General features: G+C 47.6%; 1 protein-coding gene across 1 annotated transcript in view; it reads left to right on the top strand.

The window, feature by feature from the left end:
* Nucleotides 1-25,126, top strand: part of LOC144946588 (regulating synaptic membrane exocytosis protein 2-like) — a 79,624-nt gene that overhangs the window by 27,404 nt on the left and 27,094 nt on the right. Inside the window, 11 exon segments of the mRNA XM_078875607.1 lie at nucleotides 1,199-1,252; nucleotides 7,302-7,366; nucleotides 9,030-9,149; nucleotides 13,274-13,373; nucleotides 15,483-15,606; nucleotides 17,677-17,723; nucleotides 18,352-18,461; nucleotides 20,622-20,752; nucleotides 21,978-22,149; nucleotides 22,823-22,973; nucleotides 23,791-23,859. Of these exon segments, the coding sequence (XP_078731733.1) occupies nucleotides 1,199-1,252; nucleotides 7,302-7,366; nucleotides 9,030-9,149; nucleotides 13,274-13,373; nucleotides 15,483-15,606; nucleotides 17,677-17,723; nucleotides 18,352-18,461; nucleotides 20,622-20,752; nucleotides 21,978-22,149; nucleotides 22,823-22,973; nucleotides 23,791-23,859 (1,143 nt within the window).

Here is a 25,126-nt window from a genome sequence, read left to right as displayed (position 1 = left end):
AAAACCGGGAGGATCATGAATAATTAATGTGCTGATTGAATGGCACAGCCGTGCTCATTGTAACGAGGAGCGGCAGTACTGACTACGAGAATTCACGTCCTACCCTGGCCGTGTTGGGGGCGGGGGGGCAGTGGGGGTGGAGGGCACGCGTACAGCCGGCGACGGAGCCGATTTGATTTTTTTTTTTTACACTAGGGTATTGAATTTTAAGCGTCTTTTTTTCCCCCTTCTTCGTGCGCGGGTCCGCCAGTTATTGACACCGCAGGGTTGCGCCTACGTACAAAGCGCGCGCGCGCGCACGTAGGTACTGTCAGCTCCATGGCAGGCCTTGTGAAATGCTCCCCGGACTGCGGCGTGCTGACCTCAGCATCATCGGTTCTCGCGGCCATTCGCTTCGCAGTCTCCGAGAGGGAACGATGTTAGCTGCATCATCGGCGAGGACGCGCGAAAACCCTGCTGCTGCTGCTGCTGCAGCTGCTGCTGCTGCTGCTGCCCAGATCCTCCGTCGCCGCCACCGCTCGCCGCTGCTGCTCTCATTCTCACATTTCATTTCCCGTGGAATTTTCCTCTGATGCGACGAAACCCGCCCGCCTGTGCGTCCGACCGCAAGCGATGTTTTCCGGCTTTATACAGCTGATCATAGACACGTTACACTCAGGTACAGTGGAACGGGGCGAGCCTGGGTGTGTGTGTGGACAGCGCCTGGTGCTGAAATGTGCTGTGGTATCGACATCGACGGATTTTAAATATTTTCATTTTTAAACTGTCGGATTCAGAATAGCTGTTACATTTATATTTGCGTATATAGTGTAGTCATAATATTGACGAGTGTTTATACACCTATTTAGTACACCGTGTTATATAATTTGCCGAATAGACTGCTCGGATAAATGCACGATTGAGTAACCGTTTTAAATGCTGGATACGTCTTGCCGTGTATTTTTAGCCTGCCATTTGTAGGGACTGCTGAGGATGTCGTTTGTTAACATTCACGGCGTGCGCTTCGCCCATGTGTTGTTGGCGTCGTCGTTGTTGTTTGATGCACCTCGTTATTTATGTCGCGCTTTGATGCATGCCGGGATTTAGAAGAAAAACAAAACCCCAGTGTGCAGGGTGTGCATGCGGCTGTTGGGAGGATGCGATGTGATCCAATCTGTGTGCGCGCTGTGTTTTTTTCCCGGTCGGTATTTGCTTACAGCAGCCGTATTCCACCGCCAGCCGCTGCCATGTCCACCGTCTCCCGACTGCTGCGGTCAGTACAGCCCCCCCCCCCCCCCCCCTTGCCTCTTGCGATTCTCAATAAGATTCTCAATGGCGTGTCTGTGAAGCAAACGCGCGCACGTACGGCGGCATGTCGTGCACCAGTCTAACGCAGCCGTACAGGCGCTAAGGAGAAACGTCTGCCATAGGAGTCGCACTGGCGAGCAAGCGCTCGCTTGCAAACAGCTGCCGTGGACGTTGCTCTCTGTCATTCAGCTCTTGAGACGTTTGCGGCGAAGGCATCTCTGCGAATCGAGGCGTCGATTTGTACCAAATGGTTAATGAGAGATGCCTCAGCGACTAGTCGCCCACTGCCCACGCTGTCTTGTTAGGTGTCTGTGCCTGATTGAGGTGTCTGGAAATCAATTGCAGCTAAAAATGCCACGTGACACGCGAGTGCTGTTTGACATGCAAAGTGAAACAGATGAGGCTGAACTCTTAGGAGATCTCAACACATGCATCAAATAAATATCTATAATAGGTGACGTTTCAGGAAATGGCCCTTCTTTATAGCATCACGCCCATTTCCCCGAACGGCACCTATTACATGCATTTTCCTTTTTATGGCAGAGTTATTGATGGACGTGTTGAGTGTTGGTTATGTGTGCTTGTGCCCCACTGCCAATGCAACAAAATCGGACTAAAATATTACGGTAATCAAAAACATAAACCAACATCCCAGCTCTACTTCTTAGCACGTCATTACATTCATAACGTTGGTCAGGACCCTTATTGGTTGTAATAATTTGAGCTACATTTTTCAATATGTAAATATAACGAGAAAAAAATAGAGGCTTTTCTAGCCACCATTTCAACTATATACTGTACAGAGGGCTTCGTCAACAATGCAGCTGCAAAAGCGATAGGGGCCAGTGTCACGGTTTCAGATGTACATTTCAGGCTTAAACAAGTGGCAAATCGCGCGTGTAATTGTGAAGCGGATTTTTGCGTCGGCTTAGTTCGTCAACCAATTAGGAATTCTGTAATTCAGCTGGAAATCATCTGTCCACATTTATTGATAGCAGATACATTCTCATAGTGTCACGGTGGTGTCGGATGTACTCGGACCGATTGTCTCCTCCATCCATGATGGGATGGCGATGATTTGTTTTCATTCATAACAAAGCCGTATTTTTCTTCAACTGGAGATAATTACCTTCTAAATGACACGCCACGTGTATCATTGGGGTTCTTTTGAAATTTTGACGTCGAGGTTTTGAGTGATTTGTGGAACTGCCCTACAGCATTACATTCATGTTGCTAAAGGTCTCTTGGGTATCGATGCAGCATGACTCGTGTAGTAACAGAGTTACCCGTGTTCAAATGTCTGCAAATGTTTTGCGGGACCACACTGCAAGATCACATTCCACGGCACACCCGATATCAAAACCTCTGAATTGATTTGAACGTGGTTCAACAATCCAGAAATATGACAATTCAATCCGACTCAAAATAACCCACGTTTCATGTTACATATGAGAGAGAAAAAAGTGTTTGAGGTCACTGTAGTCTGAGAGACTTGCTGTTCTTTCTGAATTCGACATTATTCTTATGCTGCCGTATAATAACAAGGATATTATTTATGTATCCAGGAGAGCCTCGCTGAGCCTTACCACTCTTGTCTCGTAGGGTCCTGCATTTCAATGTTGGGCCTAATTAATTTTAAAGGGTTATTTTATCTGTACCCTTTTGTAAATCCACTGCTGGATTGCCAGAAAGATATCGTCCTGAATGCTCAAATGGTAAGACTTACCATCTGGAAGAAGTATCTTAAAACAGACAGCTCGTTCGTCAGTCTGCTGCTGGTTGAGGGCCTCAAAACAACGTGAGAATCGAAGTGGGGTTGGGGGCTATGAGACCGTACTTCACCACGCTGGCCAGTGTAGTTTGGCATAGTCAGGGAGCGTAGATGTGGATGCATAGAGGTACAGTACAATGCAATTCTGTGCACTGCCATCTGTCGCCCACGAAGCGATCTCTTTGCACGTGGGAAGGATGAACACCCAAGGGATGGGAGCATGAGGGGAGAACGCGATAGGCCGAGGCTGTTGGTGAATGTGTACATACGTGGGAGATTGTGAAATGCAGTGTATTTGATTAAAGCTTGTAGCTACGGGGCTCAGGAATTAAAACAGGGATGGAAATCGATGCCATCACGAGCAATGCGATGTATGGGAGTGGGAGTGCATGGTGTAGTGTGGAATCATGCACAATACGTTGAACGAGACGATGGGAAGGTTTGTTAAATCCGCCAGCAGGCCAAATGGGAGCCCCACAGTCGACCAGCAGGTCACGTGTGGCGGCAGGATAACGTGGGGGTACTCCCACCTCTTCCGAGATGTGTGGTCAGTGTGGAAGAGTAGGCCGAACACCATCTGGAGTGGCTCTCTGGAGCTATTTCTAGTGGTGGCCCTTCGCCAGCAGTGGTGCAGCCCTGCAATTGCTTTCCAACAGCAAGCAACTCCAGGGCTACACCTTTACCTTCTTTACCATTAATATGTTGAATGCGAAACCTGTGCTTGGTTTTAGAAGAACGATTACAAATAGTTGTACACACCTTGTTCAGGACTGCATGGCTGTTCTAAGCGAAGTAGGTGTTATTGTTTAGTCCAAAGGGAACCAAAACTCTTTTTCTATTTCTCAAGCAAACCCATGAGCTGGCTCTTTATTCCCCGTAGACATCTGCAGGATGTTTTTGTGTGGGACTCCGTCCATTACGGTTTGCAGAACACTTCTGTATTTGGGCAGCTCGGGGGCTTGGTGGCATGTTTACTATAAGCGATCATTCCACACGTGGAGCCATTGAGCCAGCCCCTCCCAGAGTGGCACGGATTCGGGGAACTCATTCGACTCCACGTGCCCGGTGACACCACGCACTCACAAATATTGCTGCCATATTTTTCCCATCACCAGCGAAAGTGGAGCGCGAGCTCCCATTCCCCTCCTAATGGATGATTACTTTGATAATCTCTCATCCCGCGAAATTACGTTTTCCCCCCCCCCCAATTAAAAATGATGCTGCGCATTGGCAATGAAACTTGGAGGCTACTTCGCATCATTCACTGCTGTGTGTCTACGCATGCATGGTTACGTGAACGTGTGAGTGAATGTGTGAGAATATATTCAGGTTAATGACATAATTCGAATCGATAAGAAAAGTGAGTGGGCTTGGGCAGGATATCTTGCTACCAGTGTGGTCAAGAATAATAACGGAGTGGCAGCCGATGAACGGAATGCATCCGAGAGGACGGCCACCGTGGACATGGAGTGATGAAACCAGTTCAGGTGCCGGGTGGATTGTTTGAGCGTGGGATCGCGAGAGGTGGCGGCGGCTTGGGAAGGCTGTCATCCAGCAGTGCATTGACAAAGGGCTTTAGATTCCTTGTGTGATTTTAACCAATTTGTATTTTTCTTGGCAAGTGCAGAAGCAATAATGTGTTACATAAAAAGCCACATCTCTCCTGCAATAAATATGTTCACAGAATGTTTACCTAATGCTATAATTTGTCCAGTAAACAATTTGGCTTACAACTACAGTGTTACGATAACCACTTAATCAGCTCCAATGTATGATCAGAATCATGCACTGTTTATCGGATATAAGAATATACCGGCCATTTATTGAGGTTTATTTTTATCAGATATTTGCATTATAAGCACGATAACACATGCTATGAAAGTAATGTAAATTACATTAAAAGGGTTTAAAATGTTTCTAGATTGGAATATTCCATAGCCATCCTTTTAAACCACCGTTTCTCCAGTTCATGAAGGCATCTACTTCATCAACACACTATTATGCCCTCTGTTCTGATAAATGATTGTTCATTTGCCTATTAACAAACCAGCAGTTCAACCGAGGTGGGCAATAATTCACTGAACATCATACATAGGACGAATGAACAACATATCAATATTCATATTAACAACTGTATGTATTAATACTAAAAACAATTGTCAGTGGTGAAAATGGATAGTCAATATTTTTTAAAATCTAGTTCTAACACCACGCTCGCTATGAAGTATTAGGTGCAGTACAGCTCTAGAAGAAACAGGGGTGAAGTTGGGCACTGCGAAACCAACAATGTGAGTTTGATTCCTGGCTACAGCGAACATCAGTGGCGAGTGACATTTGAACCGGGTCTGGTCTCCCCGTGCCTTGACCAACCCGCACCTCACCAGCTCAGAGAAGTTTGGTCAAACAACCCCCAAGACTGACAATCTCGCAGTGGATTGACAAAGTACAGTAAATTACGATTAATTGTACAGCACAGCTATACACTCAAACATAGTGTAGTAGTCTACGAAGTATAATGAACAATAACAAGCCAATCAATTTGTAAGGGCTGAGGTCATAGTTCACGTGATGGTGCATTTCTATTCCATCCACTGCACCGACAATAGGTTTGTGGTGTACCCATTTATCACGCGTTCCAATCGCGTCCTCACTGGTAGCAGATAGACGGTGGATTGTTGCTTCACAGGATCGTGAGGGATGGCAACGGCTTGGGGAGGCCATCATCCAGCAGTGGATTTATCACGGTCAATGATGATGGTGATAATGCACTATGATGCTACCGAGTAAAATAAAACAACTGTGTTGTACGACACTGCCGTTGGCAGCTGTGCATAAGCACTCAGCACAAAATCTCATTCCTCAATGACACTTGCCTCAAAAGGAATGAAAACAAATATTTAATAGGGGACGTTTTTGACAGTGGCCTTCTGCACAGCGCATCGATGCCCAACTGGAGCAAGCAAGCTCCGTTTATCGGCTGTTAACACGTCGGAGCGCTTAACCAGGAAGGAAAGAATTTGGCTTGTGGAATTAACATCGAAAAGTCATAACTCATAAATGCAAAGGCACTCCAGGTTCTGAATAAGTGTTGGTGCTGAATAATTTCACATATCCATTGATTACACCGCATACTGCAGATAATTGCCTCCGCGTGGTCAATACGCGTAATATGTGTGCGAGGTGAGTAATGGATGAACAATCTTCCAATGATAATCGGTGGGAATTTACAATCCATACTCGCCTTGATGTTTGATTTGGAATTGCGGTATTTTATGTTGCGCACAATCCAGCGCAGGTTTTGCTTCTCCACGATCGTGAGCTAGCGGGAGGCTCGGAGAGACAGCAGAGTTTAAAAGGGAATGAGAGATCTTTCATGTTGCTCTTTATTCTTGAGGGACACAGCCTAGTTCTTAATGCTACCTTGAATAACCATCCAAATGACTTCTTTCTAAAGGGACCCGGCACACCGAGGCAGTTGTACGCCGGGCATGACTGCCGCTTACATAATGGGAGCGACCGTCTCCGTAATGGAAATATTACAAACCGCTCTTAAAACCACTGGCCATGCAGCCAGGACACACTTTTGTGAGCGTCCGGAGTTATTTCGCGAGAGGCAAGGCGCGCGAAACGAGCCGGACGGTAAATAGAGGATAATGTAAGCAGTCCGGTGTGGTTATGGCTCATCAATTTAAATATTGACAAAATAATGTTTAATTTGTGTTACTTATAAGTATTGCATTAATGCACAAATTACAGTTTGCCTGAATCCTGCTCCCGATTTACTAATGTTATTTTTGGTAACAGGAAAAGTAAAATAATGAATAATCTAAATAATTAAAAATCTAATTACTAATCCCTCACGTCGTCCAGAGTCCGTGTGCCCGAGCATCATTCGATACCACGCGAGGTGGCGACTGTTTAGAGCTATCACGTTGTCTCTATGGCGAATGCAAGCGGATCATGTGCTAACACACTTCTTAAGTAAGGTTATTTTTATTGGCGATGTAAAGATGTTGGTACAATGCAAGTGTTGTTATCTCAGGTGATGAGATGTTTGTTCTGATCCCATGGACTACCCAAACCGTTATATTATCAGAGATAAGTCACATTTCTTGCACGTATCGTTCAAACTTAGACTGTAAGCATGATTGGGCTGAACACGTCCTTTTGAATGGCTTGTCCTCTTGTGAGTGTACGTGTATTTATCGTTCTGTATGTGTCTGTGCTACTGTTTTGCTCTTAGGCAACCTGGATTACTACTGGCTTGAGCACTCCTCCTGGCACAACGATGGGTCCTCTACTCCGGCGGTGAGCTCAGCACCAGTCTCTCCACATCGCACACACACCGCTCTAGTGCCACCATCACTAGAGGTGGCCTATCCGGTGAAGCCGCCGAACGCCCTCGTGATTAACGGCTCGGTTCCTCGACCAATTAGATAACGCGGAAAACGTCGCACCTCTTTCCCCGCGTGTTGCGGTGTCCCTGTACATCGCAAGTGTAATTGTATCGGGTGGTGAAGGCGCAGCCCTGCAACTGCTTCCATGCGCCACTGCTGGCAGAGAAGCCCTTCCAAGTAACACCTCGAGAGTATATTTTTGCCTCCTCTTCCACGCTGTCCTGACATCATGGGACGAGGTGGTAGTACCCACACTTTACCACGTGACCTACGTATCGACTAACAGCGGTGTATTCTGTTTATCCTGCAATGTGACGGCTCTCACCCTTACAGCACACACTGCCGTCATTTGCAAATATGTACAGTATAATGTTCAGTATTCTTTTTTGTAAATGGCGATTTAAGAAATGGTGTCTCATAGCGTTCATATAGAAATGCATAAACCTTTATCAGACATCTGATGGATTTGATGGGCTGCAGTGTCCCTTTTGAAAGATACGTTAAGTGATTACTTGTCACTGTGTTTATTTCCGGGGGTTGCATCCTGAAGCGTAACATCCAGAGCGATGGCTCAGCAGTAACATTTACACACCCCGCATGCGGCGCTTGCAGCCTTTTGTTTTCAAATCTAGCGGAGACCAAATTTGCTTGCCCTGACAAATTCCCAATTCAGGTGGGAAAATTCAGTGCACATTTTGTTTTATTGACACGTTGAGCATTTACTGCCGGTTCTTTGCAGACTGGGCGAGAATTCCCAGCTGAGCTTTTCCAATTAATTCTGACGAGAAAAGCCGGAGCCTTACAAAATCTCAACATTGTTTTGTCGTGAAACTGTTTTCTTTTTTAATCTTAACAGCTAGCTATGTTGAGTATTGGTGTACTCTTACCCTCTGTCACCCACACACTTAAAGCTAAAGAATCTTCCTTTATGCCATGGGGCAAGTGCTGACACATTATGGGGCCGCTCAAAATAGCTGCTGGTGGTGTAATGGTTAGCACACCGGACTTGTGATTCACAGGTCACTCGTTATATTCCATCGCCTGGCATGGCAGTTGACAAATGGGCAAGTTTCTTCATATTCCTTGCCTCTGTCCATCCAGCGGTATTAATAGGTTAACGACATCGGGATGTCGTGTGGTGGAGTGACCTGTGGATACTCTCACGCGTCTGACCAGTGTGAAAGAATTGTCCAAAATACCCTCCTGGTGGAGGCCCTTCCACCAGCAGTGGTGCGAGTGAGAACATTGCAGGGCTGCACCTTTGCCTTTTACTCGCTACCCATGTCATGTAGGATTGACATAGCATTGGCCTACATCAGATACATATACTAATTGCCACTTAAGTGCGTGAACAGGATTCAGACCAGACTTATGGTAATTGTAGCACCTTCCTTTAATCGCTCTGTCCCCTCCACACACAAACACAGAGAAGGCGTATGTCTTCGAACGTCTGGACTGCTCTTTGCCGCGTGCATTTAAGCATAACGAGCGTTTACATCAACCAAAAAGCAATCGATGTGCGCAACTCGTTAAGAGCGGGTTTGCCTGAATGTTTCTTCTCGGTTTAATTTTAGCAACCAGTGACCTGGCAGCCGTCCAATGAAGGCGACCGTCTAATTGGCAAGATCGTTCTCAACAAAGCGCTCACCGGGAGCGCGATGCCCAAGGATTCGGGAGCTTTGCTGGGACTCAAGGTAAGCAAACGGTCGCACTTTGAGCGGAAGAGTGGTGGCAATACCTACTGAGCACTGCAATAATGCAGCATTTGTGTTTCTGTAGATCCTTAAGCTTGACTTGACTATATATAATAATTTCAAATTGTTAAATGCACAGAGGCACGAGGAACCACAGACAAGCAGGAAGGCAGCCACGTGATGAGCTGATGCCAACAATTTCCCAAACTCGGAGGTCCTCTATCTATAAGTGTGTGCCAACTCCTCGAAGGCGAAAGTCGCCAGCGAACCTTAAAAAAGTATCTAGATATCCCCGGACATTTTATCAGGATACAGGATCCTCAGTACGCATCTGAACTTAGTCCTAAATCTGCATCATGTCTTCATCCCAGAAAGTACATTTTTGTCGCGAGGTAGTCACCAGACCTCGCGACATCATCGCTAAGTTGGCAACACTTTGTATGTCCGGTGTGACGCCTTTTGTGCCAAACTTTACTTGTAACAGCTGGGCGGCACTCAGCCGTAAGTTTTAGAAAAATGCTCGCACCCGCGTCCTGCACGCAGTCGAGTTTGCTCGTGGGTTTTGCTTTCCACCGTAAAGTCAGAACGATGCCCTCGAGGAGTTTACCGTCCTCGCTGTTACGTCTTAGACGTGGACAGGAGAAAGCTACGTCACGACTTCCCAGTCGCAGTGTGACCAAGCTGATGGACACGGGGGACACGCGCCTTCTCACGAGACACAAGCTGCTGTCGGCCTTTGAGCCGTTGACCCCCCCCCCTCCCCAAAAATACTTATCGTTACCCCCCCAGAGTGGCAGATGCTCACGATGATTTTTTTTGGCTGGATTACAAATATGTGATAGCGGGATCGTTGTGGTTGCTTTTTTTACGTATTATCTCGAATGGTTTTATTCATGAGGGGGGCTGGAGTATGTTTCATAGAGGATATTGTTTTGGGAAAAAGACGAATGTGATGTGAAACATCTGGGTTATATGAAAACGCATATGAAAGTGTGTCTATAAAACAGATGGTATCTCTGCTCGCCTTCTGCACTGAGCCATGGTGGACAGTGCCCATGCTGGACTTGGTCCCGTGGTGGACAATGCTCATGGTGGACACTGGTAGCGTTTGACACCCCAGGTGTTGCCGAACAACCCGTTGACTCATGGGGCTGTGCAGAGTGGAGGAATCATCAAAGCAACGGACTGCAGGATTATCGCGGTCAATCTGCATTCGGCAGCTCTCTTAAAAAGTACAGGCAGCCAAAAATATAGCGACGCGATTAGCCCCGGGTAAAACAGATGGATGTGCACATATTGGTCATCCAGAACATTGTAGAGAGAGAAATCTTTATTATCAGTCAGAATCCATCCAAATGTTGAACCGCAAAACACTCAAAACCCAACAAAACGCTTTGATCTCGGTTTAAATGTGATCCGGTTCCATATTGGAGGAGCAGTGGTGCGTGCGGTGATCAGCGCGCTGCACTATGAAACTCGGCGACCTGGGTTCTGTTCCCAGCCCTTCCCCAACCCGCGCACTGACCAGGGTGGTGAAGTATGGTCACAAAACCTCAATGGCCGGCACGCCGTGGGGAGGCCTCACCCAGGAGTGGATTGACAAAAGTCTGTGAATTATTATTGTATTAAATATTATTATTTAAGTTCAATATGTTTATAGACATCTATATATATAAAAGGGAAATTTGTGATTATGTGTGTTTGTTCAAAATGTTTAGCGTACTTCCCGACATGCAACAAACTTGAAATTTGCCATGTGCTTATTTTCCAGACTGTACGCCGTGCAAAAATGATCAAAATACACTTTTGTGGTTTTTTTTGGGGGGGGGGGCTCAATAATGCATATTTTTTTGCACGGCAATTGAGCTGTGACGTCACATCTGTCACGTGACCCGCGCATGTGGAAGCGTCACGCATTGTCGCGTAGTGGTTAGCGCTACGCTGCGCTACGAACCCGGCGACCCGAGCTCGATTCCCGCTCACAGCCACCAGCGGTGACGATTATTTGAACTGGTCCTGGGCCTCCCCTAGGTCGACTCAGCCTCAAACGAGTAACTGGTGTGTGTGAACATCGCCACTGGGGGGACAAAGGCGGCCGGGCGTGGTGAATCCAAGTCCCGGGTGAAGCCGGGTAGTAAAGCTAGTTTGTTATAAAAGGTAAACTTCAGTCTATACTCAATCGGATACATGAATGAAGTTTCTCAAACCCGCCCCCCGCGCTTCTGTCCACCCAGCAGTATAAATGTTATTCGATTGGCAAAATGCATGTGGTGGGGTAACTTTAGGTCCTCCCACATCTCCCAAGACGCCTTGGCCATCGTGGTGAAGTCGGATGAATTCCCCTCCCTCGTGGAGGGGTTCCGTCTGGAGCTCTCTGTAGTGCAGGCCCTTCCGGCAGCAGTGGCGTCAGCAAGCAGTTGCAGGGCTGCACCTTTCACTTGTTGTTCCACCTTGACATATAAATGTAATACATGCGTAATGAACGCAGCCTCTCGTCTGCCGGAGGTTATGGGCCGTGCGTACAGATTCCCTACCAAAATACCGTGCAGGAACAATGGCGATTTGTCATTTTAATTTAACCCCCCCCCCCCTCCTTCCCCACTGGGGAGCTTTGCCTGGCTCGTGGGTTTCCACAGTGTATCAGGAGGCTTAGCATGAGATCGATATCTAATTAAAGCTGATTAGATGGGAGCAGGTTGCTGAGTGCGTCTCTCTCTAGACCATCTGGCAAAAAAGGTAGAGCACCAGCACAGGCAAGTGCAGGGAGTGGCGATACTGTTCCCTGAGCCTGCAGTAAACCTCCACTCCCCCTCGTGCCCTCCGCATTGCACAAACACAGGGACGCTCCCACGAGACCGAACCACGAGACGCCGTCGGCTTGGCTTGCGAGGCGGCTAGGCGGTGTCCGCCATGTGCCCTAGTTTACGAGGATCGTCCTCTTGTCGAGGAAGCTGCCCACTGAAATCCGTCGGTCTTCCAGGGACGTCAACAGTCCCAGGTCTTGTTGGTTGTGCAATCACTCACCTCTCAAGACGCGGAGTTCTCTCCTCCAACGGTACCGTGAGATGTTCTTCTGCCCACGATATGTCAATTTTTGTACCTCCGGTGACAGCGCTATGGCCAAGTGATGACAGTACAAAAATGCATTCTTGAATCTGTCTGTGTGGCGTTTTGAGTGTTACTGTATTGAATGTGTGGGTTTTTATCCGGGTATTTTGGTTTTCTCCCCCAGGTCAAATGTTCAGGAATGGAACTGGACAAACAATACAGGGCCCGTCTGAGAATTCCGCTATCGTTATTATTGTTGAACATGAATGCCTCGACGAACCGTGCCTGAGTGCTCTTCCTTTGCACTGGCAAAGTGAGCTTTCACCAATAATTTTATTTGCATTTGGACGGCCCCCTAAGTTCACCAGGAGAGTATTGTAACTCAATTCATCATCATCAGCCATGGTCAATCCACTGCTGAATGAAGGCTTCCCCAAAGGTGGTGGTAGCTTCGGGAGACCTTTACATAACTCAATTACGTAGAGTAAAATACATAACAGACATTTTGTGTTGGGGTGATTCTAAATGTTCCCAAGTGTGTGAAGATATTATATTGAAAATAACGAATGGCTTTTTTTTTATGCTACTGGCAGTGGCTTTTTGTGCTTGGCATGGGCCCTGGCGCAAGGAATTAAATGGGTCCATCCAGCATTATTGCATGACCTTGATTAAATAGGGGGGCATACAAAAACTCAGGGGCAGAATGAGTAACGAGATGATCTGCGTTTGTCGGGCATTCTGCTGTAGCTCTCAAGCCCTGTGTATATGAGCAAAGGCTGCGATGCCCCTCGCTTAATTCTACTAAGTTTAGAATATTGTCCAGCCCCTCCCAACCATTGCATATCAAAGGAGTTGACTCTGAACATTTAGAGGTCAGGCTGAGTCCTCAGCTGGTGGCTCAGCTGTTCCCCTACCGAGCACCAGGCCCGTCACAGTTCGCCGCGCTGTTCCAGTCCCGCCGCTATGCCCCCTCAGCCCCGCGGGTCGTGGTGCAGCTTACCCCGATAGCTGCTCGATGACTCGCTGGCCCTTGTTCAGCTAATAGAGAGTTTTTTTGCGACGTTGTCTGCTGCCAGGTGGTCGGCGGGAAAATGACCGAGTCTGGGAAACTGTGCGCGTTCATCACGAAGGTCAAAAAGGGCAGCCTTGCCGACATCGTCGGTCACTTGCGTGCAGGTAAGCCGGATCGAAAGTTGATGAATCGCACACGCGCGAGGGCATGAACATTCGGCGATATTAATGTCGCATTGACGGACAGCGCTCACATCGCTCGGGAGGCATGACACGCATTCAACGAAAACGCGCCCTCACCTCGCAAGACGCTGCATCGTGCCAGGCGCGGCTCCACGGCAAAGAGCCACCTTGCGAGAGAGACGTTGCTTGCGCATTGGCCAGCCAGCCCGCACAATCACATGCCCACACAGCGCATTTGTTTTCCTATTAACTAATTTAATCTGTGAGTGGAGTGTTCTGGTTGCAGAACAGAGTGTTCCAGGCACTGCATCATGAGAATTACACGTACAGTGAACTCGTAAGAGGCAGGGTAATGCAGTGGCGCTGCCTGTAATGGCACATGCGCCAAGCCCCACATTCGCAAACGTCAAAGTGATCTGCGCACGCGAGCAGCCAGGGTGGTGCTCACCTATCTCTCGTTAACAGCTCTGTGCTAGTCGTGGGAAATCCACCTTTCTATAGCGAGGGTGAGTCTATCCATAGGACAACCACTTTCGACTTCCTCACAACGTGTCAGCCTATCGAACCCATGAGGCGATTTTGGCCGGCTGAGTCAGCCCCGACAATCGGGATTTAAATTTTCAACCCTTCCAACCGCGAGCCGCTCGCTGTACCGCCGAGCCGCATCCCACAGTCGCTCCCGAGTCTCGCACACCAGGCATGCCGCGTCGTCGTAGGGCGATGCTTTGGATTAGGGCTGAACGATTTGGGAAAAATATCTAATTGCGATTTTTCTGATAGATGTTGCGATTGCGATTTGATTTGTGATTAAATTTTTTAAAGTCAAGCTTTTGTTCAATATTCACTGTGCAATAGATTTAAAACATGTGATGGTGCATTACCACATGATAACATCAAAATATGAACTGCTCTTTATATTCTAATGCAAGGATGAAAACTTAAAAGATATGAATTGCTTCCAACATGTTTTTATTAAAATGTTTTAATTGAAATAAAACAATCAAACATATAACAACTGTTAAATTAAATAAATAAAGTTATAATCATGAAAAACAAAACAATTATAATCATAAAGTAATAGGACTTTTCAAATCGCAAAAAATCGCAGCCTTTGCGATTTGCTAATCGCATTGTTTCAAATTGCGATTTTGGTTTGAAATCGATTAATCGTTCAGCCCTACTTTGGATGGGAAGACGAAACACAACATTCCTGTGGCCATGTCATTCGAAGCGGGCTCCGCATTGTGATAGGGGTTTTACATCTTTTCAATCCAGATCTTCTGATCTTTTATCAAAGGCCTCATATATGTTCTACCGTGATGGGCTTGTAGCTGGTTTGTTTAATGAGATAGCAGACTTTAATGTCACAGTCAAGCATGTCATTAAAGAAAGATTGTGTTTTATATTTTTTTACGCTTTCCAACTTAGTCTGAAAATGTCTGTCGGCCGGTCTGTAATGGGGGCACGTTAGATCGAGTCAAGATGATCCAAGAGTAACACAACTTTTGTATAAAATAGTTTTGCAATTAGGGACTAAAAAAAACTGGCCAGATTGATTGAAGGTGTTGCCCAAAACCCATAGACAATTCCAGTGTGTAAATGACCCTCCCTCTTGCAGCCTGGCTGGCTGGCTGAGGTGCAGCCTTCCCTGCAGAGCCGCTATCCCAGCCCCATTGCCTGATCGCGGCCTACACACGCACTGCTTCCTGCAAGCACTTCCATTATTATCACTCATAGAATACGTCTGAGAACAAACGCATGTTGGGAAGCATCATGTGATCCATGCGTATGCATTATTATTATTGTTTTTACAATTTATAGCCGTATATTAATCCATTGCCAGATAGGGACCTCCCGGTGCCATGTCGGTCATGGGGCTTGTTGGACCTTTATCCGCCAAGCTGCTTATTGCAGGTTGGCGATAGATAGGTGGGGAGGGACAACCCATGCCCGGTTCGGGTATCACTCGCCACTAACGTGATGTAAATGTAACTGAGGAGGCCAATGTTGTTCAACGCTAAATCGCTGACCCCCCGACGCGGCCCCCAAAACAACGTTGCGGGCACTAACCGCGGCGCCACGTGCCACCAGGGGACGAGGTGCTGGAGTGGAACGGGCAGTCCCTCCAGGGGGCCACCTTCCAGGAGGTCTACAACATCATCTTGGAGTCCAAGCCCGAGCCGCTGGTGGAGCTGCTCGTGTCGCGACCCATCGGGTCAGTGAGCGCGCCGCTCCGACAAGCGTCGCGCGTCCACAGGAACAGAGGGGCCGTTTGGCCCTTTCAGTCGTCGTCGCTGTAGTTGTTGTTGGTGGTGGTGGTGGTCAAGGGAGGGTTTAAAGCAGCCTGATAACCCCTCCGGTTTACATCGCAAAAATATACCGCGTGACAGTATTTAGTTTAACACGTAGCCTTTCGCGACCAATATCATCGCGTAGATATTTACGCGATCTAACCCAAAAAAACTCTATTATGGGTGACAGTATTCGTTTGCTTTTTAATGACACGTTATATAATTTATCGTATTGCGTTTCATATATATGATATTTTGAATGCGCAAGTTCAAGTGTAAGTTCTCGACCACCGTTATCTAGTGTGTACTATATTCTAGTGCCGTAATATGTGCATTTGTCATCACGGTGTATCACAATGTTGAATGTCTCAGCGCCGTGCAATGGATTCTCACGTTTCTTGTTGATTACTTGAAAACAATTCACTCGGCCCTATTTATTGCCTTGTCTGATGGTTCAGGCCTCATGTAAGAGTCAGCTCAAGTCGTGTTTACTTGCAGGCTTTCTACGAGGAAACAGCATGAACCTAATAACCACTATCAAAAGTTGTTATTTCATTTGCAATTAGGGGAAGCGGAGATGTTCACTTTTCGACAAAAGTGAACTTGCTGTTTCCTGTTGGACAGTTTAAATGTTTTTGCGTCTCAGTTTCTTGGGTTTCCCTTTCAGCTTCTTCGATGTCCCTCTCGATTTATTGGGGTTATCCCTTCGTTTCTGAGTTAGGTCTCTCACTTATCTGAACATTTTAGATTGACATGCATGGTGATATATGGTGTATTCTGCTGACATTTATTTACATGTACAGCAAAACCTTCTCTCGCGCGGATTGAGCTATCGCGGCTTTGTGGTTTCCCAACAAATGTATTGAGGTGCAGAGTTCGCCGATCGCGCCCCTATGGCTGGGCCATTCGCGGTTGACCGCAAAATTCCTGTACGCATCGTAACTGCGCTGCTCGCGATGACGCTGCCGCGGAAGAACACACGCGGCGCCGTCTTATCTCCGTGTCGTCCTCCAAGCAGCCCATCACGGGTCCCAGCCTCCCAGGCCACGCGGTGTTCCCAGCCTCCAACGAGGAGGCAGTGAGATTCAGTCGAACGACATTTCTTCTGATAGTGTCAGGGCCGGATTAAGGCACGTGGGGGCTTCAGGGGCTGCAGCCCAGGGGCCTCCGCCAGCTGGAAGGCCTCCAGAGATGAAGCGAAAAGTTATTTCACTTGCGTATGCCGAATTTTATTTGTTGTTAGCCTTGTAAAATTTAATTTATTTTTCTTTAACTTTGTTTTCCTTTTGAACATATTACTGGGGGCCTCACAGTACCTGCAGCCCAGGAGCCTACACAATCTTAATCCGGCCCTGGAGAGCGCACACTGCTGCCCACGGACACGTGTACAGCAGTGTGCGCTACGTAAATGTTTTAATTGCAAACATTTACCATACTAGTTATATTTAACACTAGAGTTGTTTTTATCATATTTTACATTCTAAATACTTCCTGTTTGACGTTTGGGTTGATTTAGGGTAACATAAAACAACAGGACGCGTGTGTGTCGCATTTTCGACCGTGAACCAGACCTGCGTTTTCCCCGTAATACCTTTGAGTTAACGGATCGCGGATTTCCCGGTTGCTGCTATTTTCAAGAAGGTATCCCCCACCGTGAGGGTTTGCTGTACTGTGCAACATCTTGTAGTCAGCACGGCTTGATGAAGGGAGAATCAGGACATGTTGAAATGTTGTCCGCCATTGATGTTAGCCGTGACTGAAATCAAACTCCGTTCGCCACGTTCATAGTGCAGTGAGCCAACCACTCACATCAGTGGAACAGAAATAATCATGATAATCACATTTCAAATATGACAAATCAGTTGTCTTATTTAGTATTCGTACTTGTATGCTTTTCTCACGTGACACAGCACAGCAAGTGGGAGACAGCCAGGGCAGGAAAGCGAAACGCTCACACACTCGCCTTGTTGTTGTCTAACATCTGCCTCCTACAGAGATCTGCCTAGAATACCGGACGGCACACATGGACACCAAGAGTCAAGTAGGCGAGACTTTAAGTTCTTTAGAAAATTATTCATTGTTTCCCAATTCACGACCTCCACACCGCCGTACACACATACTGGGCTGATCCCAGTGTTGCTAAAATATCACGCAAGTCGACGTTTCCAATGACTTCTGCCTGCTTATCTACTAAAGCTCAGCTCGTGGATGTCTCTATTGGATTGTGAGCTTAACACGCAGGTTTTCGCGGCCAATAATATGATTCATAAGCAATGTTTTGGCGAGGCCACGTGCTAATCTGGCCAAATTTGTGTCGCAATTCAATCCGCCACCGGACACGGCCACACAAATTAATTTGTCATGTGCACAGCTTTCACTGAACCAGTTATGATTGTGTCAGCTCACTGGTAAGGTGAAGGGCAATTCTCGCAACTGAATCTGGCAGCGAGATTCAAAGTTTCGCTCAGCATCAGGTCAGAATCCAGGAAATCAGAATTGCTAAATTCAAGAATTGTTCTTCAACTTGTCGGTTGGCGGAGGATCTTACAACACAGATTTGGCCAGATCATTACATGGCCAAAACCAAAAATCTATAACGGATGATGGATATTTATCATTTGATGTGCAAGGCAGGGGTTGTGACGATGACACGTCTGTTTTCACGCCAGGCTCCAGCTCCTTTGAGTCTCAGAAGCTGGAGCGGCGCTCCATCTCCCTGAACACGCCCACGAGCCCGGGACTGCGAGACGTCCCGCAGACCATGCCAGGGCGGCTGTCCGTACGTCTGCCCTCTCGTGCCACACTTGCTTTGCTGCTCACCGTATATGCTCCTCACGCATAACGCACATGACCGTCATCATGGTGAGAATGCTCACACTGTATAATAATAGTATAGGGATGTAATGGTCTGCAATGCAGAGATTCGCCGGTTTGATTAGATCTCCTGGCGCGGCGGTTGATGATTGGTGCACGTTTCTTAACCGCCACCACCTCTGGCCACCCGGCAGTGTAAAGGGGTTCACCGCAGTCAGAAGTACATGTGTGGTGGGGTAAAATGTGGGTACCGCCACATCTCCAAAGGCACTTTTAAATTTAGATTGAAAACTCACTTCTGTGGAACTGCTTTTTGTGTTTAGTTTGTTGTCCTTCCCCCGCGCCTCCGAGTAGCACGGTTGGCTACGTACGGTGCGAAAGAAGTTATACACACATGGCCAGCATGAAAGAGTAGGCCAAATTATCTTACAGAAGGGCTCTTAGAGCTGCCTCGAGTGGAGGCCCTTCTGCCGGCAGTGGTGTGAGCAAGGGATTATCTTGCATTCATTATTCATTTTTGTTGCTATGACGATGATTTTGCTTACATATCTATTTTCTTACATTATTATTCGTTAGATTTGTTACATCGTCATATTGTTCACATCTGAAATGTACACGCGTTACACTTTTTTAGCATATTTCTTAAACAAATATTCTTCCTGCACTATTCATCCTTAAATCTTTCATTTGAGGTAATTGTGTTTGTAATCTGGGCCACCTCAACAATGTTACATAAGCATTTCCCAGCAAAAATATCTCTACATAATAACTTGTGTCCTTTCACCTCGATGCTGTTTACATAATATTTTCACAGAATGCACAATTCTTGATGCATGATTTTACAATCGCTCTCTTCCCGCCCCTCATTATTTGACCCGGAAAATGAATTATATAAGCGCTGCACCGTAAATTTTCGCGAGATATGTGGTGATGCTGGGCCCATTATTCGTCAGACGCAGGCCGTGCTTTCTCAGCTATTAGCAGCGAAGAATACAGTGCAATTAATCACACTAACGGGCACGTAATGGTGGCAGCAGTTCAGGGAGCTCAGCTCATTTGAGCTTCCTAAGCCTTCCTGAGAATCACTTAATTGCTCGATAGTTTTCCCTGCTAACACTCGTCTCGTGCACTTTAATGATAATGATCATAATTTAGATTTGTACCGCGTCTTAATACTAGGAGCATCTCAACACGCTGTACAGAAACAGTTTATGTCAAATAATATGGAGGAAACAACAACAAATATATAGAGGATATCCACGGCGATCCACATGAGCCCTACCACTTTAAGTTTGCTTTGCTAATGAGACACAAGTTTGCTTTGGTTTTTTTTACTTCATTACGTCCATCGTTTTCTTTATTATTATAATTATTATGCTGCACCATGAAATGTCCAAAATGTGATGCCCCATTAGTGTCTTCGCTGCAACATTTGATTCTATTTATAATTTATATATCACCGAACACAATGCATGCGGTGCAACTAGCAGCATAGATGGCTACACCACAGATTACAATCGATGTGCAGGTTCGTGTGTAGTGAGCTACAGGGAGGATCTCCGCACCTCTTGTGGCAGACTAAGCTCAATACTCTCCAGAGGGCCTCTCTGGAGGCCCTTCCACGGGCAGTGTCGTAAGCAAGCAATTTCTTCAATGACAGTCTGTTGCAATGAGGGTCTAACTGACATCGTCCCTAGCTTCGGTGGTGGCGAGTGGTTTGTCCCGAGGTTGGGGTTCAGAGTGCGGCACAGCGGTTGTTTATTTTCAAACGTTCCTATTGAGGTGGACTCACGAGCCCCCCACAACGCGCCGGTGTTTTCTGGGGAGGGGGGGGGGACAGAGAAATCGCGAGGGGGAGGGGAACGTCCCGGCGTACCTGGTGTCGAGGTGTGGGGCTCTCGGTGTCGACCCTGAGGGTGGAGGGTGGGGGGGAAGAGGGGTGGGGAGAAAGTGACCAGCATCACAGGGGTACATCGGGTGTGTGGGGGGATGGGCAAAGGGACACACGCTACATGCGGCTTCATGTGTTGGGGTAAACAGGAATTTTTGTATTCCCGAGTGCAAGGCCCCCCACCCCCCGGTCGCTTGCTCATGCGTGGGCGACGTGTCCCCGTGCGCGACGCAGATCAAGCTGTGGTACGACAAAGTCGGCTTCCAGCTGGTGGTGACCACCCTCGGAGCCACAGACCTGCCGCTCCGTGACGATGGGCAGCCGCGCAACCCCTACATCAAAATCTACTTTCTTCCAGACCGGAGGTGAGAACCAAAACCCTCTTGGCTTCGGTGAGGGTTTCCTCCGGGCTTGACCTTATCATGTGACTGCCCACCCTGAATGGTGCCACCACAGAATTTGTACTGCTCACCACGTAGTCCCGGAAGCGCGATGATGGCCTGCACGGTGGGTTACCTGTCCGAACACTGTCCAGGCTCAAGCCTGCTTAGATTCTGACATCTTATGAGATCGGGCGCATTCACAGTGCTTTGGTCATAGGCAGTGAAGTTTTATCAGCTGTAATGAATTTGTTCAGGTCTCATCGTATGTATGCAACCGTGCTAAACGGAGGTATACATAAAACAAATGTTTCAGATATCTTTCCGAGCAAATACTGCATTTAAAATGAAGATCATCTGCATTTGCGCATCATAATTATAATGCTGCACTATGTTGTCCTGAGCTTCTCAGTCTGAAGTCCTCTTGACCAACTACGATGGATGTCTCAAATGTGACCAATCATCTGGAGGTACATATGTTTGGAGAGCCAATATCCATTTAGCTGTCCAATGTGTTTTTATGGTATACCGCGTGTTGTGTTGGTGCGACGTCCAAAGTTCCTCTCCACGTGCTGGAAGCTTCTTCAGCACATCGAGTAAAACTTGGGACGTCACTATGAGACCTCATTTACCAGTAGCAAAATATAGTAATAGGCTTTTACCCTTTTATCTGGTACAAAAACTGACACCTTTTTGTTTGCATGCCTGCTTGTGTTGTGGTTATTGCAAACATGATCCCTTGTATAAAGGTGTCAGTTTTTGTACCAGATAAAAGGGTAAAAACCTATTACTATATTTTGCTACTGATAAATGAGGTCTCATAGTGTAAATGCTTAACCCGAGCTCTCAATACTCTGATAGTGAGCTGTTTTTGAGTTGTACGCCTTCTGGCGTCATCTGGTCCAACACCAATGGCTCTAAGAAAAGCCGTCTCGGGTGTGGACCAATCAACTTCAAGGATAGTGCATATCATTATCAGAGTTGTTACTTTTTTTGCATTTTGACTGCTTGTGTTGTGGTTATTGCAAACATGATCCCTTGTATAAAGGTGTCAGTTTTTGTACCAGATAAAAGGGTAAAAACCTATTGCTACTTGGGACGTCGTTCCGAACAACACGCCGCACAATACGAAAAAGCGTCGGAGTGCCGTACAGCGCCACAGTGAAAGCCTACGCTGTGCGTTCTCACCGGTGATGCGTGCGTCCCACAGCGACAAGAGCAAGCGTCGCACCACCACGGTGGGACGCAGCCTGGAGCCGCAGTGGAACCAGACGTTCGCGTACTGCCCCGTGCAGCGGCGAGAGTTCCGCGAGCACATGCTGGAGCTCACGCTGTGGGACCAGCAGCGTTCGCCGGGGGAGGAGAGCGTCTTCCTGGGAGAGGTGCCGCCACCACGCTCACCCTCGCTCGCTAGCATGCTCACCCTTGCTCGCTCGCTCGCACACATGTAGTGCTGAACCTCTTTAACCTGCTGGGTGGACAGATGCGATGGAGGGGGGAGAGATTTAAGAAACTTGTCACCTGTGTATCGCAAGTTCAGTGCTGCCAACCGTTACGCCACTGTGCACGCATTTCGTTAACGAGGGTCTTGTGACAGACATTTCATCTGAAAGTGAGAGAAATCATCTGAAGTTAGTTATATCGAAAGTTACAGCAAAGAAACAGTTTGCTATGTTAGATATCTCAAGGGGTTGTAAATTCATTATGTGTTTCAATCGTCTAGAGAAAACGAATCTAAATTTATATTTTCACGTCACATTATTTATGCTAACATTAACCTTGACCTTCTGTCTGCACTAATCTCTCATCCAAGGTCCAGTTCTACGATTGGGTCTAAAAATATTAGCCCTCAACTAAGAACTAACCCTGTCATTAACCTTATACCTATTTATAACCCCAACCCATTGTCTTAACCTAACCCAGGCCCAGATCTAACCTTAGACCTCCCCACCCATTAGCCGTTGCCCTACGTCTCACCCTTACTCCTCACCCTCAACCCGACACCACCCCTGACCCTGTCGCCCCCGAAACCGAAAAACTCCCGACCCTTCGCAGATCCTCATAGAGCTGGAGACAGCCTTGCTCGACGACAACCCTCACTGGTACAAGCTGCAGACGCACGACCTCTCATCGCTGCCTCTTCCCCAGCCCTCGCCGTTCCAGCCACGCAAGCATGGCCAGGGGGACAACGGGCGCAAGCTGCAGAGTGGGTGCCACCGCCCCCCGCCCGCCTGCCCGCCGTCCGCATTGCGCACCTGGGTTTCGAACGGGGGACGCGGCGTCGGTTCGGAAACAGGAGCGGTGCATCACAAAGACAAAGGCCCTCCCTCCGTGTAGCCTACACGAGCTGCTGGGGGCAAGTGCTGTTAGCGAGCCTCCTACGAGCTCTGGTCCACAACGGAAGGGGAAGCACTTTGCCGCTCACTCTACAGATGAGAGCGTATTTCGTCACTTGAAGGCCAAAAAAACGTTCTTCATGACCAAATTTAAAGGTGATGGTTGTTTTGTACAGTTGTTGGTGGCTGGACTGAGACCACCCGCTCGTTATACGTAAGATCCGGGTTTATTCGCAAGCGGCTCGGTGCATGAACCGAGTTCACGAGTGGCGACCCTGATTCCATCCTGGGATCTCAGTGGTGCCGGTTCAGGATTCTGACCCCTGAGCGATTCCGTCTTGCCTTGCACTTAATCACGGGAGGCAGAGAGCGCACCTATAACCTACAGAGCGCACCTATAACCTACAGAGTGTACCTATAACCTAGAAAGCGCACCTATAAGCGAGAGAGAGTACCTATAAGCCTACTTATAGCCAAGAGAGAGGAAAACGTACTCTTAACCAATAATGAAATGAGGGATAGGTAATGTTCGAAAAGACTGCAAATATGTGCCAGTCAATGTATTTCCGATTGCACTGCAAATTGCCTTTTGTCAATAGCATTAGATAGTAAGCGGTGCACGCGGCGATCTGCATCATTACACATGGACAGCACTGCTTCCTCTGTGTCCCGTTTGCGATGTTTCAGGGTCACAGCGCATCGATGACGACATGTCGGACCAGGATTACAACGACGCCATCGGAGTGGTGTCCACAGGTAACCGCAGGTCGCCACTCCTGGAAACGAGGCTACCCCTTGTCTGTTGCCTTCTCATCTGCTTGAACGAAGCGAACTTGAGACTTGAACATCACCGCATGCTTCGCAACAAAGCCAGCGACATAAACGGGCACGCTGCGCCGTCGATGGGCAGGTCACGTCCGGTGGGGTGAAGTGTGGGGTCAGTCCCACCTCTTCATAAAATATCACCAAGATCAGTGCCTCTCAACGTTTTTCAATCCACAGCACTCACTTTCAACGTCTGACGGCCGTCTAATGGAGTGGGTGGGATGTGGGGGAGGGGGGGTGTGTGTGGGCTGGACCGGCCACTGAACAGCACGGAGAGGTGGTCTGTCCGAGCTTGTGAACAGCGATGTTCTTCCCTTTCCTATAATTCCGACGAAACTGCGGCACACCTGGGACTACCGCAGCGCACCGATTGCGAAGCGCCGCTTTTGTTCAGGTGCTTTTTTAATTCTAGAGCTCCGTCTTTTGGAAGCCCTCCCACCCAGCAGTTTCGTGAGCAAGCAACTGCAGCGCTGCACCTTTACGTTTTTGCAATAGAAACCGATCCATCACAGGACCCAGCAACGTGGGCCATGGCCCTTGGGAGTGAGCACAATGAAGGCAGAGCTTCCCGCGAGTGACGGCTCACTCCAATTAAATGCCCCCACAGCTGCGGCGATCGCGCGTTCGCCGCTTTTTGTACGCAAGTGGTTTGTTTACCGCGCCTATAATTTGCACTGCTATCGTGTTGTTGTCTTGTTTATTTTGTGCAACTTTCTGACCTGCCCCAACTGGATATCTGTGAAGAAGAGTTGTATAGATCATCTGTTCCTCCGGTGTAAATATTCAGATTCTGGCTCGCTGTTCAAATTGGGCAGGCCTCCCTAGTTATTACTGCGGGTTATTTGGACCGTACAAGAATGTAACGTTTCATCACAGTGCACGTCAAAGAGCCTATCATGTAATTTGCGCCATTGTGGCGAGATGTTAACTACCTCGCCTGGTATACAGGAGGTCGTGGGTTCGATCCCGACTCTCACGCCTGTATGTTTGGAGTTTGTATATACTGTACTCCACGTGGTCGCATGGATATTACTATAGGTCGTCGGGTTTTTCCCTCCATATTTAGAATCAACGTGCGTTTAGAGTATGAGGCTGCTATAAATGTCCACGTGATAAACCACGTAGTTGAGCTATTATTTATGGCCAGGTCGCTTCTGAAAAAGAGCCATATAGCTCAGTGGGCCTTACCTGGTATGAT

Source organism: Lampetra fluviatilis, chromosome 2, assembly GCF_964198595.1.
Source record: "Lampetra fluviatilis chromosome 2, kcLamFluv1.1, whole genome shotgun sequence".
In the NCBI taxonomy this organism is placed as follows: domain Eukaryota; kingdom Metazoa; phylum Chordata; class Hyperoartia; order Petromyzontiformes; family Petromyzontidae; genus Lampetra; species Lampetra fluviatilis.
This window is presented reverse-complemented; position numbering and strand designations above follow the sequence as displayed.